The sequence below is a fragment of the Myxine glutinosa genome, chromosome 1 (assembly GCF_964187855.1).
Source record: "Myxine glutinosa chromosome 1, kmMyxGlut1.1, whole genome shotgun sequence".
In the NCBI taxonomy this organism is placed as follows: domain Eukaryota; kingdom Metazoa; phylum Chordata; class Myxini; order Myxiniformes; family Myxinidae; genus Myxine; species Myxine glutinosa.
Window position 1 is genome coordinate 218,114,733 of NC_136261.1, and position 20,014 is coordinate 218,134,746.

Consider the following 20,014-nt stretch of genomic DNA (forward strand, 5'->3'; position numbering starts at 1 on the left):
TGAGGATGGGAATGAATTGGAGGATAAAATCTAATTAAAAATCCAGAGAGTCAATAATTAATTAACCTTAATTTTCTCCATCGACTTCAATGTTAAATTTTAGTGTGCTTCAGAACCCCCATTCTTCCACCACCACCACTACCACTACCACCACTACTACTACTACTACTACTACTACTACTACCAACCTCTTCACCAAATTTCGGCTGAATCCGTCCACAACCTTTTGATATCTTGTTGACAGACATGCGTGAAAACATAACCTCTACCTGCTTCGGCAGCAAGGCTTTAAAAAAGTCAGGCGTGACAAGAACGCTTTGCTCCATGATCAAAGCATCCATGTTCTGAGGCTGCCCATATATTTTGCACACCAACTATACAGTATTCTCAATTGCCAACAACATAACTAAATTTTGACCTCACTACAAGGAATGCGAACAAGGCCATGTTTAAATGCAAGTAATTAATGCAGAAACTCTCACTGACCATTTCGATCTCAAGGGAGGGGGGAGTGGAGGTTTCCTTTTAATCATACTGAAAAGAAAACCCTTAAACTAAGTCACAGCAACGGAAAAACCCGTAGTCCAGCAAAATCACCTGACCGCCAACTAAGGGTGTCACAATACCGGGTTAAGGGGGCCTGTCTCTCTCAATCAGAAGACAAGATACGACAGACATTACTGCCCGAAAGAAAAGTGCAAAAGGACAGAAGGGGTGGGAGGGAGGGGACACACACCGCCAAACACATTGAGCAGCAGCAGTAATGTCCTGCGATTGCACCTGCATTGTAAGCACGAACGGAAGCTGGTGTGTTTGCGTGCAAGTTTCTGTTGTTCATTGCTATCTCCACACGTGGGTGGGTTTCATGAGATGGAACGGCAACCTACCAGGTGTCAAAGTGTGTGTGTGTGTGTGTGTGTGTGTGTGTGTGTGTGTGTGTGTGTGTGTGTGTGTGTGTGTGTGTGTGTGTGTGTGTGTGTGTGTGTGTGTGTGTGTGTGCTTTCTGCAATGCGAGTGAAACAAATCTTGTTTTGAAACTATTAATTGCAGGAAATATTAATGTTGATAGCTTTAGATTCCACAAATCCAGGATGAAATGCTGGAAAGCCTGTCTCTAGGGATAAGCAGTTCTCCATTTAACTTTGGACAAAACATTGTAGGATATGATTAGTTAACTTGGATCAAGGAAGTTTTTGGCTGAGGTATCATTGATAACTTGCCTTCCCTTTGCAAAAGATAACATGAGATTTTTTTTTTCGTCCAACAGCTTTACCCAAGTCAAATGGACACCACATTGATGCAATGGCTGGTCTGAAAAACACCAATCTGATAGTTTTTAGTCATTTCGGCAAATCAAACTGAGAACAAAGCTCAAAGATCAGTGCGCTACCTTTGCACTATCTTTTCCAGCACCAGTGATCCAAAAGGTCACTTCTTTATTACACACCCAAAGTGAGGAAAGAAAACGAGTGAATATGAAAGAAAGAAAAAAAATAGGGGCAATACCCCTGGTGTTCACCTGGTAGAACAAGCATTCTGAGTATTGCGCTGCAATACATGTCCCCTACCGGCATTGGCAAATTATAGTCCGGTAAACTGTTGGGGAAATTCCCAAAATTCAAAGTGCCATAACTTTGTCAAAAATGATCAAAACGTCGTGAATTTCGAACTTGATCTGTAACCTATCATGAGAAAACCATGTACCAAGTTTGAAATCATTAGCATTAAGACTTTAGAAAAAAGTCCGGAAAACGGTTCTTTGCGTGACGGACGGACAGAGTGCAAACCTATAGTCCCCTCCGGTGTGCACCGGCAGGGGACGAATAAACAGTATACTACACTGACTAGAGGTATTTTAAACCAATTTGAATGGTTTCTAGAAGACAGGGCAGCATGTAGAATCATACCAACATAATCATAAGGCTTTAAACAAACAAACAAAAAAACCTATTTAAAATACCTTTAAACAAACAAAAAAAATACCCCCAGTAGACCCCTCACGGCCCAATTTTTTTTAATGCTATGAACAAACTTTGGTACAACACGGGTGATCAGGTTGTGGTCAAGTTTCATGAGAATTGCGTGTATATTCTGAGAAAAAAAGCAAATACATATTTTGGAGGACCACCCCCCCCCCCCCTTGTCGTGGAGGCTCCCCCACCCCCCTACATCCCCTAGGGCCCGATTTTTTTTAATGCCGTGAACAACCTTTGGTACATCACGGGATCAAGGTTGTGGTCAAGTTTCATCGAAATATTGTATGTAGTTTCATAGAAAAAAGCAAATTTCTATTTTTGGGGGGTGTGGTGGGGGGAGCCACATTGCATTTTTTTATGCCGTGAACAAACTTTAGTCACAACATAACAAATATCATTTGTGCCAAATTTAGTCGCACTGCCATCAGCGGTTTCGGAGAAGTTGCAAGTGTTTACAGACTGACGGACAGACGGTGCGCCGTTGCATAAGCTCCCCTGAACTTTGTTCCAGTGAGCTAAAAAGGATATGAATATGGAAAAGAATGGACGGGAAAAGGAAGACGTTAGGAAAAAAGTGGGTGGAGTGAAAGGGAGATTAATGGATCTTCCCTGTGCTAATTGGTGGAAAGGTCAATTCAAAACTGTGCCATATTTGCATATGTCGTAAAAAAAAATTGCCTCACCCATGGACAGAGCCAAACATTAAAAACTCTGCTCCAAATTGCTTCAATTAATTTATGCAGTTTTCAGCAAAACCCTCAACACCCCGAGCTCTCCTCTTATCCCCCAAACTTCTACAATCTCAGCTTTGCCTTACCGTAAGCAAATCAAGACCTTTGCTATCAAGGGAAGAAACCGCTTCCGCCAAACCTTTGCCCTTCCACTTTGGGAAGGAAGTCTTGAAATCAGGCAGAGCCTCCACACCTGGCCACACAGCACTAGTTGGAGTTCCAAGGATCCTAGGAACACACGTAGCAATTTTGCTCACAAATGAGTGATTGCTTTTTTAAAGCATCTTGATTTGTAGAATCAAATAGTGCAATGACTATTTGCATGAGCATCATTTTGAAAATGATGAATGATCAAAAGTTATACCAAATGAAAACTAGAGGACGGGGCAGCACGTAGAATAATACTAACATAATCATAAGACTTTAAATAAACAAACAAAATACCTATTTTGGGGGGCAACCCCTCTCCCCCCTCCCACCCCGTGTAGCTCCTCAGACCCCAATTTTTCCAATGCCGTCAACAAACATTGGTACAACACAGGTGATTAAGGTTGTGATCAAGTTTAATCAGAATTGCATGCGGTTTCTGAGAAGAAAGCAAATACCTATTTTGGGGAGCAACCACCCCATAGATCCCCAAAGGGGCAGATTTTTAAACTGCGTGAACAAACTTTGGTACAGCACGGGTGGTGAACGTTGTGGTCAAGTTTCATCGAAATAGTGTGTAGTTTCAGAGAAGAAAGCAAATTCCCCCCCCCCCCCTCCCCTTCAAATCTCCCCACCCTGCTTTTTTTCTCCAATTCTCCCCTCTCTCCCCTCTCCCCCCTCCTCCTCAAAGCGTCCTTCCCGCTTCTTCCCCCTTCCAACTCTCACCTCCATCTCCTCCAACGTTCTTCCTCGCTCTGCCCCCCACCCCCTCAAACAACACCTGACTGTGCCTCACCCAATCACCATCAAACCTTTTGTCCGCCCCATCCTTCCCTTTCTCCTCGCTCTTCTGAAATATCCGACACACTATCAACAGCTCTCCCTACCTCCTCCTCCTCTTACACTACCCCTCCGCTCCCTTGTCCTGTATCCGATGCTCCCCCTTCCTCTTCCTTAACGGTATGGATCTCTAACATCCGGAGCCTTCGCTCAAACCTGATTGATCTCTCCATACAGGTTGCTTCTGACAAACAAGACATAATCTGCTTAACAGAAACTTTCTTCCTTCAGGATGTCTGATTCCTTAATATCTCTCCCTAGTTACTCCCTCCTCCAGTATGATAGACCTGAGCCTTATCCTGGAGGTGGGGTTGCTATCTTTATCAAAATCTCTCTTCCTTACTCTCCCTGCACTGCACTCTCTCCACCCCACACCCAGGAGTACCTCTGACTACGGCTTCCCCTTCGCTCCCACCTTTTGTTCATATGTGTTCTGTACCGTCCACCAAACAGTGATGACTCCATCTACATCCCGCTGTCTGATAACATGGACCAACTTCTATCTAGTCATCCCAACTCTCTCTTCCTCATATGTGGTGATTTCAACTGTCATCATGCCAGCTGGCTGGGTGTGGGTACCTCTCTCTCACCAGCCATTGAACCTCAGCAAAGGACTTCTGTGACTCACTGGGACTGACACAATCTGTCAATTTCTCGACCCAGATCTCAGTCAACGGAGCATCTTCTCTTCCAGACTTGGTTATGACAAACTTCCCTGCAAATGTCTGCTGCGCTTCTTCTGCTCCAATCGGCTCATCTGATCATGTGCTTGTTAAAGTGGACATCTCTCTGACCATTCTCAGAGAGCCTCCTCAACATCGACGAGTCTAGCATTTCACTCAGGCCAACTGGCACGGTCTTCAAGCAGCCAACAATCATCTGGACTGGTCTCCCATCTCTACTGCCTCTGACATCAACTCATCCTGGGAATTCTTCCAAAGTAAATTACTCTCTCTCATGCATAGATTTATCCCATCCAGTCTTCAGTTATCATACCCTTCCTCCCGTCCTTGGTACACGGAATCTTGTGGTGAGGCAGTTGCCCTGAAACAACTTGCCTTCGCCTCCTGGAAGGCAAATCAAACGGAAGGCAATCTCATTTCCTTTCACAAAGCCCAGAACAAGTGTGCGTCTACCCTCAGGAGCCAGGAAACAATATCTCTCTACTCTCAAGAGTGAACTCTCAAACCCGTCTCCCTCTTCCAAATCCTGGTGGCATCTGGTCAAATCCGTTTCTGGTGTTTGTTCCCCCTCCATCCCCTCCCTTACCTCAAACGGTTACACAGCTGACTCCGCACGTGAAAAAGCTGAATGCCTCAACTCTGTGTTTGCCTCAAAATCTTGTGTTCCAAACCCGGTCCTCTCTGTACCCACCATACCCAGTCGAACCCAGCTGCTCCTGGACTCTGTGTCCGTCTCTCCTGACAAGGTGGAGAAGTTTCTGTCAATCCTAGACACTGATTCTGCAACTGGACCAGACGGCATCAGCCCACGGGTCCTAAAATCCTGCTCTGCCGCTCTTTCACACCCTCTCTCTGTTCTCTTCACACTCTTTTGCGCAAAATCATCTGCCTTCAGCTTGGAAATCAGCCAACATTACCACTGTACACAAAAAGGTGCAAAAACAGATCCTTGCAACAACGGACCAATCAGCCTTCTCCCAATAATCAGCAAGGTCATTGAATCCTTCATTGCTTTGGATATCAAATCCATCCTCTTCTCCAATGACTTGATCTCTGATCATCAATTTGGATTCAGACCAGGTCACTCCACTCTGGACATGCTGCTTCTGCCGTCTTAACAATGGATGGAGGTCCTCAATGTCAAACAGGAAATTAGAGCTGTCTCCTTTGATATATCACGTGCCTTCGATAAGGTCTGGCACGCCGCTCTGCTCACCAAACTCTCCTCCTATGGTATCCATGGAAATCTGCACGCATGGCTTATGGACTTCCTCTCTGGTCGTAGTCAACGTGTGGCCCGGAATGGATTTCTCTCATCTCCCCTTCCTGTTTGAGGTTGGAGTTCCCCAAGGCAGTGTTCTGGGCCCTGTGCTTTTTCTGGTCTTCATCAATGATCTCTCCGACTCTGGAAAATCCTCTATCTCTTTGCTGATGACTCCACTCTCTGCTGCTTCATACCTCATCCCTCAGATCGGCAGTCTGCAGCCTCCTCACTCTCTGCAGACCTGGTCAAACAAGTGGAACATGTCTTTCAATCCTGACAAATCTCACACTCACATTATGTCTCTTCGAAAAGACCGTCTGAACAACCCTCCCATCTACTTTCTTAACAATCCTCTCCAAGAAGTTATGTCACTCAATCACTTGGGTCTCACAATCTGCCATGATCTTTCCTGGGAAAAACACATTTCCAAGCTGGCCTCCAAAGCCAGTCGCCGACTGGGCATTCTCCGTCGTGCGAAGTCCTTCCTTGGCACACCTGAGCTCCTCACCACATACAAGGCTTTCATCCGCAGCTCAATGGAATACTGCTCTCCCCTCTGGGTTGGTGCTCCTGCATCACACCTCGCTCAGCTTGGCTTTGTTGAAACCAAAGCTTTCAGAATCATTGGAATCTCCCATGATGAAGCCGATTGTGAGGGCCTTTCACTCATTCACCGCAGGCAGGTTGGTGGTCTTTCTGTCTTCTTCAGACTCCTCTGGCATAGCTCCCCCCACCCCCCAGCCCTGTCTGTGCTCTGCCCCCAAGTACTCCTACAGGTCGCACAAGATATGCCTGCAACCCTCTTCTGGTGTAACTGCCAAAATCAAGACTCTCTGCTCACCTTCACACTTTCATTCCTCTTTTCTCCCGCCTCTGGATCAAGCTCCCTCACTCTCTTCAATCCAACTCCTCCCTCCAGGTCTTTAAAACAGCTGTTCATCCACCATCTCTTGTCTTCCCCCATCCAAAACCTTGATCTTTTCTACCCCTGTTAATTCACCCCAGATCCACTTTTCTGAAATACCAACTTCTTTCCTGGAAGTCCTAGCTGTGTCCATGTGTTTTTTTTTTTACCTCTCCCACCCCCCCCCCCCCCCACCCCCTTCCCACACCTCCTCCCCCCCTAAGCCCTCTACCTCCCACAGATCTCCCGATGTCCCTGCTCTCAAATGTTGTACTTCTGTGCTTCCCCCTCTCTCCCCATCTTGTCTCCCATTTCCCTTTATTTATTTTATTGTCAAATTTCCCTTTATTGTCAAACAAACTTTAGTCACAACACAACAAGTATCATTTGTGCCAAATTTGGTTGCAATCCCATCAGCGGTTTCGGAGAAGTTTCAAGTGTTTACGGACTGACGGAGGACGCGCCATCACATGAGCTCCCCTGAACTTCGTTCCAGGTGAGCTAAAAAGGACAATCACTTGAGAATTTAACTTTGGGGAAAAATCAAAGAAGCAATTTTAAAACCTCAAAAAGGTATTCCCCTGCAATGTAATTGTATGGGAGACCCAACGAGAAAGCATCTGCAAATGCAAAGCCGGTCCCGTGTCCGTTTGCATTCGATGTCTTCTTCTTCTTCTTCCATATGCTAAAAATAACGAAAACAGTTTTTAAAAATTCTAAATGAAAATTTATGATTTTATATAGCCCTGACCTTTATATTAAAATTAATAAAAACAAATCGACTCCGACCTTTTGATTAGTGAACCAATTCAGTGAGCCAATATGCAAATTTATATAAATTTCAGGTCAATCTGGTGAAAATTGGTGATTTTACGCAACATTGACCTTTAACCTTTTGGTCCAAAAAATAAATCAACTTCTAACTTTTGATTCGTGAACCAATTCAGTGACCCAATATGCAAATCCTTAAAATTTCTGGCAATTCGGATGAAAATGTTATGTGATGCTGACCTTTGACCTTTTGACAAAATTATTAATTTGCCTTCTCTGTATTATCACAATAAAGCTGTGATGAAAATTTGATGACCACAGCTCAAATGGTAAAAACAGTTATGACACACACACACACACACACACACACACACACACACACACACACACACACACACACACACACACACACACACACACACACACACACACACACACACACACACACACACACAAAACACCCACACACACACACAAAACACCCACACACACACACCAAAACACCCACACACAAAACACCAAAACACCCACACACAAAACACCAAAACACCCACACAAAAAACACCAACACACACACAAAAAACACCAAAACACACACACACACAAAACACCCACACACACACACAAAACACCAAAACACACACACACACAAAACACCCACACACACACACAAAACACCCACACACACACACAAAACACCAACACACACACACACACACACACACACACACACACACACACACACACACACACACACACACACACACACACACACACACACACACACACCGCAAAGCCCGTCTCCTGCACGGGGGACAATATTGGTTGCAACAGTTCGTTATCGCAAGCACAATGGTTTTCAATGGTTCTATCCAAAGCTCAATTTAAGAGTATCAGGTTTGATTAGAAAACTTTCCGTGGAGTCTGTGGGGCGGGGAGCGGGGGCACGACTTATATTGCACCATCCTGGTGTTTTAATGTTGTTATAGACAGCTCCCTGTTGTTGACCATAATGAAATGCTGCTCATAGCCCTGTTGCCACCACCGTTAATCATTTCATGATTTATGAAGGAGCTCGGGCTCCCACGTCGATCGGAAGAATGGACGCGACAAAAAGCTGGAATTCGTCCGAGTTGCTTTACTCAAACAAAACACTCAGGTACTCTGAAAAGCCCGTTTATCGGGCAGCAATATATATACACACATTATCCCGGAGCGTTTGCCCAGGAAAGGTGAGAGGGGGCGTGGCCGAGCGTCCTGGCTGCGGCCTGGCAAGTTGAGGGCGAACCTGCCCGGGCGTCCTGGACGAGCCCGGCATGGTGATCGCTCCGCGTCCTTGATAGGTGCAAGGCGATTGTGAAAACCCAGCGGTAGCCGCTACACACGTCCCCCCAGAATCGACTTGCACCGGCAGGGTCAATTTGAGGGGGGTCCTGATGACCCGGACGAAGCGACCCCTGGCGGGTCGTGGGGGGGGGGGGGGTCCGGTGTGGTGGAGGGCGGTCGAGTGGGGGGCACCGTGGACGGGGGGCGGCCTCGCCGCGGCGGAAGGGCCACCGTGGTGGTTGGTCGACGTCCACGTGCGCCGGCTTGAGGCGGTCCACCGCAATCCGGTCCGACCTGCCGCCGATGTCGATGACGATGACGAACGACTTGTCGTCCCGTCGCAGGACCCGGAAGGGCCCATCGTACGGCGGCCGGAGTGGCCCCCGATGTGCGTCGTGACGCACAAAAACATACTCCGCTGTGCGAAGTGCTGGGGGGACGTAGTACTGGGGGTCACCGTGGTGGGATGTTGGCACGGGGGCAAACCGTCGGGCGGCCTCCTGGAGGTCCGAGCGCTGGTGAGCTGCGGACCAGGGACTGGTAGCGTCGGGCACGAATTCGCCCGGGACGCGTAGCGCCTGGCCGTAGACAAGCTCGGCGGTGGATGCCTGGAGGTCCTCCTTGGGGGCCGTGCGGAGGCCCAAAAGGACCCACGGCAGCCGGTCGGCCCAACCGCCGTCTTGAAGGCCGGCCATGAGCGCGGCCTTCATGGAGCGGTGGAATTGCTCGCACAACCCGTTTGCTTGGGGGTGGTAGGCCGTAGTACGGTGGAGCTTGACCCCCAGGTTGCGGGCGACCGCGCCCCACAGCTCGGAGGTGAACTGTGGTCCGCGGTCTGACGAGATGTCCGCCGGTGCGCCGAAGCGGGCGACCCAGGTCGCGATGAAAGCCTGCGCCACGTCGGCGGTGGTGGTGGAGATGAGGGGAACGGCCTCCGGCCACCTGGTGGTCCTGTCCACCATGGTGAGCAGGTGTGTGAACCCCCGTGACGGGGGGAGGGGGCCCACCAGATCCACGTTGATGTGGTCGAAACGTCGTTCGGGCACGGTGAAAGGTGCCAGCGGGGCCTGGGTGTGTCGGTGGACCTTGGCCCGTTGGCAGGCTGTGCAGGTGCTGGTCCAATCGCGGACGTCCCGACGAAGGCCGTGCCAGACAAATCGCGCCGACACCAGCTTCTGGGAAGCTTTCCGGCCCGGGTGGGAAAGGCCGTGGAGGGAGGCGAAGATGCGGCGTTGCCAGGTGACGGGCACGATTGGGCGAGGCTGGCCTTGGGAGATGTCGCAGAGCAGGACAGTGTCCGCGAAGGGGATGTCGGACAGGCGGAGGCCCGTGTCCGCCGCCCGGAGGGCTTGCACCGTGGTGTCGGTGGTTTGGTCCGCCGCCATAAGCGCGAAGTCAACGCCCAGGTGGACCGCGTTCGCGCTGGCCCGGGAAAGACAGTCGGCCACGGCGTTGTTTTTGCCGGCGACGTGCCGGATGTCCGTGGTAAACTCCGACACGGCGGAGAGGTGGCGCTGTTGGCGGGCCGACCACGGCTCCGTGACCTTGGCCATTGCGTAAACCAACGGCTTGTGGTCGACGAACGCCGTGAAAGGTCGGCCCTCCAGGAGGTGGCGGAAATGGCGGCCGGCCAGGTGTAGACCGAGGAGCTCACGGTCAAACGTGCTGTATTTGAGCTCGTTCGGCCGGAGCTGCCGGCTGAAAAAAGCGAGTGGCTGCCAAACCCCGTTCACCCATTGCTCATGTACGGCGCCCACCGCGTAGTCGGAGGCATCCGTGGTGAGGGCGATGGGAGCGTTGAGCACCAGGTGAGCGAGCAGTGTTGCGTCGGCGAGGGCCCGCTTTGAGCTTTGGAAGGCCGCGTCCATTGCTGCGGACCAGGCGATGTCGTGCTTGGCCGGCTTGCCCCGGAGGGCTTCGTAGAGGGGCCGCATGAGTTGAGCAGCGCGGGGCATGAAGCGGTGATAAAAATTCACCATTCCCAGGAATTCCTGCAGGGCCTTTATGGTGCGGGGACGCGGGAACGTGGTGATGGCCTCGACCTTGGTTGGCAGCGGCACGGCCCCGTTCTTGGTGATGTGGTGGCCCAAAAAATCAACGGCCGTCGTGCTGAAGTGGCATTTGGCCGGGTTGACGATGAGGCCGTGCTCGCTGAGGCGCCCGAACAGTGTTCGGAGGTGGAGGAGGTGCTCGGCCCGGGACGTGCTGGCGACGAGGATGTCGTCCAGGTAAACGAAAAGGAACGGCAGGTCACGCAGCACGCCGTCCATCAAGCGCTGGAACACCTGAGCCGCATTCTTGAGACCAAACGGCATCCGTAAGAATTCGAATAAGCCGAACGGCATGATGACTGCCATTTTAGGGACGTCGGCCGCCCTGACAGGTACCTGGTGATATCCCCGTATGAGATCAATTTTCGAAAAAATGACCCGTCCCGCCAGACGGGCGGAGAAGTCTTGGATGTGCGGGATCGGATACCTGTCGGGGGTGGTAGCGTCGTTAAGGCGGCGGTAGTCGCCACATGGGCGCCAGCCGCCCCCTGGCTTTGGGACGATGTGTAGTGGCGAAGCCCACGCGCTATCGGAGCGCCGCACGATGCCGAGGTGTTCTAAAGCGTCGAACTCGGCTTTGGCCACGGCGAGCTTGGCTGGGTCGAGGTGGCGGGCTCTGGCGTAGCCCGGTGGGCCCGTGGTTGGTATGTGGTGCTCGATCCCATGCCGTACTGCGACGGCCGAAAACGTCTGCTGCGTGAGGGCCGGGAAACTCGTTCGCCGCCGGGAGGGCGCATGCCAGCTCGGTCGGCGCAGAGCTGCTCAATGTGCATACCAGGGAGCTGAAGGTTTCGGCGTTGATTAAACGACGCCGTTGGACGTCCACCAGCAGTCCGTGTGCGCAGAGGAAGTCGGCGCCTAGCAGAGCCATGGGCACGTTTGCGGTTACAAACGTCCAAGCAAAGCGTTGGCCGCCAAAGCAGAGGGTGACGTTGCGCAGGCCGAAGGTGCGGATGGCCGATCCGTTGGCCGCAACCAAGGAGGGGCCGCAAACCACGGACTGCCTGTCCTGGTCAGAGGCGGGTATGACGCTCAGTTGGGCGCCGGTGTCGCACAGGAAGCGCCGTCCGGACGCTTTATCCGTGATGAACAGTAAGTTGCCCGTGTGGCCGGCGCTCATGGCTGGTAATGAACGCCGGCCCGGCCGTTTCCCGGCCTGCCGAAGGTGCACGGGGGTCGGCATGTCTGGGCCTTCTGTCCAAACCTGGCATGATAGTAACACCATGCTTGGTCAGGTGGAGGCCCCGGTCGTCGTGCTGTAGGTGGTCGGCTCGGTGTAGCGGCCGCCAATTGCGTCGGCAGTTCGGTCGTCGACCGTGCCGGGTGCTAGGGCGCCATGGGTGTTGCGTCGGACGGCGGTGGGCCCCAGGTCGCTGCTGCGATGCGCTGACCTGCGGCGGAGATCTTGTCGGCTTCCCTGGCAAGGGCACGGGGATCCGTGATCGTCGTGCTTGCCAGGGCGAGGCGTACCGGGCTAGGCAGCTGACGGAGGAACAGCTCCCGGAACAGGAATGCCGGAGAGTGCTCGCCGAGCAGCGAAAGCATGTAGTCCATTCGCTCGGAAGGGCGCGTGTCGCCGAGCTCGAGCAGGTCGAGCAGGCGCCGTGCGCGTTCCGCCGATGGGAGGGCGAAAGCGTCGAGGAGAAGCTTTTTAATCGCGCCGTATTTGTCAGCGGCTGGCGGGCTCTCGAGGAGGCTCAGGGCGCAGGCCACGGTGGCTGAACCGAGCGCTGCTACCACATGGTGGAAGCGGGTGTCGTCGGCCGTGATGCCTCGCAGGGCGAACAGGGACAAACGTGTCTGTGCGAACCAAACCGCCGCGTGAGCCTCCCAGAAGGTAGGCAGTTTAAGGGCCACTGCCGTGTCCATGTCGGTAGGTCACCAATGAAGGAGCTCGGGCTCCCACGTCGATCGGAAGAATGGACGCGACAAAAAGCTGGAATTCGTCCGAGTTGCTTTATTCAAACAAAACACTCAGGTACTCTGAAAAGCCCGTTTATCGGGCAGCAATATATATACACACATTATCCCGGAGCGTTTGCCCAGGAAAGGCGAGAGGGGGCGTGGCCGAGCGTCCTGGCAAGTTGAGGGCGAGCCTGCCCGGGCATGCCCGGGCGTCCCGACCGAGGCCTGGCAAGTTGAGCGCGGGCCTGCCCGGGCGTCCTGGACGAGCCCGGCATGGTGATCGCTCCGCGTCCTTGATAGGTGCAAGGCGATTGTGAAAACCCAGCGGTAGCCGCTACAATTAACCCTTCTACGAGCCTTCGGGCCTCTCACGGCCCATACCGTTGGGGAGTTCTTACCTGCGACATGTCACAGGTCTACCAGGGATTCGCTTTGTTGTTATGTTCTTGATGGGGGCCGATGTTAGAATTTGTAATGTACACCCATTGGTCAGACAGCTGCTGGACCACACCCACAACTATCGCTCAACTCCACCCACCGTAGCACGAGGCAAAATGATATGGCCATAATCTTTGTTTTCTGGTGGGCCTCACACATTAGGCTTGTAAGCCTGCTGATTATACACTGTCCAGCTTTGTTGCATCAGCTTTCCATTGACTGTTTGGATCGAGTGTTAAATTATTAGCAAGGTTGAATCAAGCCCATACGCGCCTCCCTAAAAAATAGCAGTACGTAATTTTTTAACGGCCCCATTGCGAGTTTAATGTGCGTTTTCCACGTTTCCTGCGAATGCGAAATGCACATTTCCCAATCAGCCTGTTACCAGCTTTTTAAGCCAATTCACTCACGCTTAACGTCAAAGTCCCACACGTCGAATGACCACGTACAGGTTTTTATGAACAAAAAGTTTATTACCACAAAGAGAGCGGAAGAGCGAGAGAGTGTGAGAGTGTGAGAGTGTGAGAGTGTGAGAGTGAGAGAGAGAGAGAGAGAGAGTGAGTGTGAGAGAGAGTGTGAGAGAGAGTGTGAGTGAGTGAGAGGCAGGGACGGACGCACGCACACACACACGCACACACACACACACACACACGACAAAATTGAGGTGACAGATATTAAATAAATCCCCTGTTTGAAATCACAATGAATCTCATTCACTCACATGGGAACACAGCACAGACACAGCACAAGGTTAATGAGACAGATAATAGCATATGAGCCGAGCCACAAGGTAATTTCTTTTTTCTTTGCTTGAAATAACACCAACCCGAAAGGGAGGAAACCCGGGGTGTTAAGTTGCCAAGCAGCTATCTAGCGCTTGCCAGGCCAGTCGTTCCTTATCAATGCTTTCGGATTGAGTGCTTGAAAGAATGCTTAAGCCACTTGGGAGAGTGCTCAACAAGAAACTTGGTAAATAAACACACCTCTGACGTTCTTGAGGCCAGTGCTTGGATCGACTGCAATCAATATAGCCCAGAGAGGATAATAGCATGACCCTTGCGGCCGCTCCTGTATGGAGTGGGTGTGCAAGTTGTTGGTACCCATACCCAGCTGTCTGTCAGACTCGCGATTGACATTGAACCAAACCCTGAAAACCCTCAGAGATTAATTGTATAATAACTTCAACAGCAAGGATGAGGGAATTGAGTGGACAGAGGAGGTGAAAAATATTTATTTTGCGTCTCAGGTTGTGACCACAGTGCAATCAATGTTGATGTACGAGCTACAAGACATCAACTTTTTGGACAAGTTGATCAGAAAGTACTCCAAATATTTTGTGGTGCTGAGGCACACAATCTTTCTCAGGTACGTTTCTAAGTATTTTGGCTTCTTTAAAAGGTGAGCAGAATCATGCTACAATTGTGATCTGGCACATAGGATATACATCCAGACCACCCCGATGAACCTCGTTACTAGGGGGTTTCTGCGCATGCGTGACAATCAATCTGGATTACGTTATTTCGGTTCACGCATTCAGCCAAGGATTAGAAATTTAGCCAGAGTACCAAACACAATGGCCTGCTGTTTTTGAAAGGAATCAATTTACAATTAACCATTAAAACAGTCCAAACAATGCTCCACTAAAAAACCCAAAAAACAAACAATCCAAGGTCAATCTAAAAGACCAACCTGTGTGCAAAATCCATATTCTTCAATACAATCAATATGCTCTTCTTTTGAGCTTAGATAATGAAGAAGAAAAAAGGTACTATATATAAAAATGGACAAGGTGAAACAAAAGATGGTTTAGCTGGTATAAATTCGACTACAAAAGACAAGCAATAAAGAGCAGTCGAAGGAGACTGCAAAAATATGACGAGGTCAAATAACGCAATAAAGACTTAATTCCATTTTTCATCCAAGTCATCCCACTGATTTATAATTTTTAAAAACTCCTTCTGAACTTACTGGAAAATGCGGAAAAGTTGGTCAATCTCAGAGTCTCCATGAAAAAGTGGGCGCCGTTGGGCTATCTCAGCAAAGATAGTGCCAATGCTCCAAACATCAATGGGTGTAGAATACCGTGCTGCACCAAGCAGCACTTCAGGAGCTCTGTACCATAAAGTGACAACCTGGAATAGTACAAATGAAGCCTCTATGTAAATACATAAATCTTCACAAACCTCAAAATAAATTACCCAAATCACTTAATATGAAACTTGCTGAGATAATATTGGCAGCAATACATACCTCGTGCGTGTATACCCTCACAGGAATCCCCAAAGCTCGTGCTAGACCAAAATCGGCAATCTTCAACGTGCCCTTAGTATCGACGAGCAGGTTCTGGGGTTTCAGGTCACGGTGAAGGACCCGCCTCGAGTGACAGAAGACCATGCCCTCAAGCAGCTGATTCATATATTTCTTCATTGGTAAAGAGAAGAGGTAAGAGTTAATCCCACGACTTCAACATTTAATATTACAGTTGTACTTGGTTTCCTGAGAGATAGAAAGATCTTTAAACGAATGCACAACAATTTAACAAGCAGCAGAAAATGAGGTCTGCAATGGCACCTAAAGGTTAGTTGCTTTTACCAACAACATGTATGCAATATGCATGTATGTATATATGTGATTGTATGTATGCATACATGCATGTGCACGTGTGTATGTGTGACTCCGCTGAACAGAACGAGTTGAAACTGGTGGTTGTACTCGCAGGTGCTTGGGAAGGTTTAGGATGGCAAAAAAAAAAAAAAAAAAAAAAAAAAAATCATATAGTCCCATCGGTTCAAGGTATGGGGACGATCTCAATTCTCTCGACATGAATGTGTATCATGTAGTGCCACCTGGTGGTAGCCTATACGACTGCAAGTCATAGCACAACATGCCAAAGACATCATAGAAGTTGGAAAGTGGACCAATTAACCTGTCCGTAAGAACGGATTCTTGATTGTATGAGCAGTTTCTCGATAGGGGCACAGATAATGGTAAAGAATGCCTGAGCTTATTTACCTAGTTTAGGTATATGCTGTAAGGTGTTTGTTGCCAAAAATGTTTAGCCTGCCTTTTTTCGTTGGGAAAATTTGAGTCAATGGTAGGATTACCGAGACGATTGAAAAATAATATTTATGTCTGAAATGTGCACTCCGTTATCCCAACTCAAGCCTAAGTCATACTTTAAAGTTGAGAAAAGATCATGTTCCTTTGCAGTTATCTAGCTTCGGATTCCAGAGATATGTTCATTATCCCTTGAAGGAATACTCACATACAAGGAATATTTTACGATTCATACCTCATAAGTCATGCACCGAGTTTGATGACTTTACCGTTACCAATCAGGAACAGGGATCATTTTTTACTTTCCAGTGTACCTAATTGGTGTCACTGCTGTACCACATCTACCACGAGATCTTTTGCCAGCCACTTTGAAGACGAAATATACTGATGAATGTTTGCGGATTTTGTCGAGTTCTAGGTAAGTTCAAGATCAGAGAATGCCTCACAAATTGATCGTCTTTGATCCATTGATCAGTTGAACAAATGCAGAAAAAGGAAGCGCATAGTAGAACATGTCTTAAAATCGGTATAAAGATGAATTTTAGTGGATTTTTCCGTTGTGGCTTGCCTTTCTGGAGACATTGTGCAAAATGTGTCATTACCGTTATTTTGGGTGACAACAGCAAAGATAGAATGTTAATGGTAAGGACATTTAGGCCTGGTCATCCTTGGAGCACAAACAAGACAAGCACAAAATGCCAACAAATACTATTTCATTCACAGGTTGTTACAACCAAATATTTGGGTGACCTGACTTGCCATGCCATGCCATGCAAGTCCAATGTGGAGGCCATGCGGGCTCACAGAGCTAAGGTGAAACAAAAACCTGTTGTCTTTTAGGCGTATCTACAACATGAAAGAGTGGTACAATAAGCGAAAAACGGCTGCAAAAAAAAAAAAAAATCACTCTCCTCCCATGACCAGAGGGGTGTTTAATGGAGGGAGTTTTTTAGTGATTGTTCCATTGACTCTGCTTCAACGTGAGAGATCACAATGATCTTGCAAACCTTGGTTTCAATGGCATAAAGCTGAGCAAAATGTGAGGCAGGGGAGCCAGGCCAGAGGGGAGAGTAGTACTCGATCAAGCTGCAGATGAAAACCTTGTATGGCACAAAAGAGATCAGGTGTGCAAAGGAAGGACTCAGCACGACAAAGAATGCCCAGTCGGCATCTGGCTTTGGAGGCCAGAAGGATGAGGGATGACATTGCAGAGAGTGGAGTCATCAGCAAATAGATAAAGAGGATTCTCCAGAGAGTTAGTGAGATCATTGATGAAAATTAGGAATCGTATGGGGCCTAGAACACTGTCTTGGGTCACTCCAGCCTTGACAGAGAGAGGAGAAGAAAGGGTTCGGCTGATAGCCACACGTTGGCTACGAGAGTGGAGGAAGTTAGCAATCTCTTCAATCCCACTCCTACCTCCAGGTCTTTACAACAGCTGTTCACCACCATCTCTTCTCTTATCCAAAACCTTGATCTTTTCTACCTCCATTAATACACCCCAAATCCACCTTTTTTAAATTCCGTTTTGTTCCCCCGAAATTCTTAGTAGTGTCGGTTTTATAACATGAACCCCCCCCCCCCAATCCACTACGTTCTCCCCCCCCCCCCAACCCTCTCCCTTCCACAGATCTACAGATGTCCCTGTTCTCTGCTGTTGTTGTGTTTGTGTGCTTCCCTCTCTCTCCCCCTCCCTTTATTATATGTTTTCGGTGCGTTTACCTCCACCACCGAAGGTGGATGGAGGTTATGTTTTCACCCATAACCCATACCCAAACCCATACATAACCCATACCCACAACCCATAACCCATAACCCATAACCAGTCTGTTTGTTTGTTTATGAAAAATAGATCTCAAAAAGTTGTGGACGGATTCGGACGAAATTTGGCAGAAAGGTAGCGTATGTGACAAGGACGAAATGATTAGATTTTGGTGAAGATCCCCTCTGGGCTGGTGCTCCTGCCTCACACCTAGCTCGCCTTCGCGCTGTTGAAACCAAAGCATTCAGAATCATTGGAATCTCCCGCGATGAAGCTAACTCCAAGGGCCTCTCACTCACTCACCGCAGGCAGGTTGGTGGTCTTTCCGTCTTCTACCGACTCCTCTCTGGCCTTTCCCCCCCCAGCTCTCTCTGGGCTCTGTCCCGCAAATATTCCTACAGGTCGCACAAGATCTGCCTGCAACCCTCTTTTGGTTAAACTGGCAAAATCAAGACTCTCTGCTCACCTTCACTCCTTCATTCCTCTTTTCTCCTGCCTCTGGAACAAACTCCCTCACTCTCTTCAATCCCACTCCACCCTCCAAGTCTTTAAAACAGCTGTTCACCACCATCTCTTATCTTCCCCCATCCAAAACCTTGATCTTTTCTACCCCCGCTAATTTCACCCCAATTCCCCTTTTTGAAATACCAACTTCTGTCCTGGAAGTCCTTGGTGTCCTTGTGCTTTATACTTCTCCCTCCCCCCCCCCCCCCCCTTCCCATGCCTCCTCCCCCCGGGCCCTCTCCCTTCCACACATCTCCCTGCTCTCGGATGTTGTGTTTGTGTGCTTCCCCTTTTCTCCCCATCTTGTCTTCCGCTCCCTCTTTTTGTGTATTTTGTTTGTCTGGTCGATTTGTTTGTGAAGTAAATGTTAGCTCTTTCACGAGCCTCGATTCAGTATACAAAAAAAAAAAAAAAAAAAAAAATTCCAGATTCGGATCTGGCTGGTAGATTTTTTTTTTTTTTTTTTTTTAAGTGATTCTTCACCATTCGGAGATGGGGCCAAAAACGATATGTAGCCAAAAACGATATATAGCAGGATATCTCAAAATGTTGTGGACAGATTTGGACGAAACTTGGTGGACAGGTTGGGTGTGTGACAAGGACGATTCGATTCGATGTTGGTGAAGATCTGAATATGGATTCGGATATGAGAATTATTTAATTTTTTAAAGTGATTTTTCAACATTGGGAAATCGGGCCAAAAACGATATATAGCAGGATATCTCAAAAAGTTGTGGACAGATGATTTTGATTAAATGTGATTCTGTATTGCGATTTTCTGGTCTACTCTGGGATTCAAAACATAAAACGTTCACCTGGCAGAGGTATGCTCTCTACTGAGTGCCGTACTAGTTGTTTATGGTTTTATGTGTTAGCTCTTACACGAGCCTAAACTTTGTATACAAAAAAAAGTCCGAGAGTTGAGTTCGGCAGGGGGTTTGGAGAGCAAGGCAGGATGCCAGACTTTATTGAAAGCTCAAAACATGTCCAGAGAGACGGCCCTGATCCAATGTCTGCTGGTGAGTGTCTCCATCCATCGTTGGAAGAGTAGAAGCAGCATATGGCCAAGGTGAAGTGACCAGGTCTGAATCCAAATTGATCTGAGATGAGGCTGCTGGAGAAAAGGAATGACCTTATGTCAACTGCAATGATGGATTCCATGACGTTGCTGATTTGGAAGCAAGCCAATTGTTCGGTAGTTGAGGAGATCCGTTTTTGCACGTTTTTAAGGAATGCTGTGATGTACATCGATTTCTAAGCAGTTGGAAGATGACCTCAGGTAAATGACATGGCGAAAATGTCAGAAAGAGGGTTGCCAGAAACATTTCCACCTTCTCAGGTGCAAAATACATAATCCACCAACAGTTGGGTCTGATTGGGAACGGTAGGTACAGAGACGGAGACAGAGACAGAGAGAGAGAGGTGTGGGACACAAGATTTGATACAAACACAGAATTGAGGCATTCGGCCTTCTCACGAGCGGAGACGGCCATGATGCCATTTAAAGTGAGGGAAAGGATGGAGGGGGAGCGTACTCCAGAGACAGACTGGACAAGGCACCTCCAGCTTTTAGAAGAGGGAGACAAGTTGGACAAATGTTGCTTTCTGGTTCTCCTTTCTGGTTTCTGGTTCTTTAGGCTTTGTGGAATGATCAG

General features: G+C 48.8%; 1 protein-coding gene across 4 annotated transcripts in view; it reads right to left on the minus strand.

The window, feature by feature from the left end:
* Positions 1 to 20,014, minus strand: part of LOC137434133 (cyclin-dependent kinase 1) — a 78,738-nt gene that overhangs the window by 20,117 nt on the left and 38,607 nt on the right. For all 4 annotated transcript variants that reach the window (XM_068126839.2, XM_068126854.2, XM_068126863.2 and 1 more), the window contains exons 5-7: positions 15,287 to 15,457; positions 15,005 to 15,168; positions 2,794 to 2,935 (exon numbers count right to left, since the gene is read on the minus strand). In XM_068126839.2, the coding sequence (XP_067982940.1) occupies positions 2,794 to 2,935; positions 15,005 to 15,168; positions 15,287 to 15,457 (477 nt within the window). The remainder of the gene's footprint in view (positions 1 to 2,793; positions 2,936 to 15,004; positions 15,169 to 15,286; positions 15,458 to 20,014) is intronic.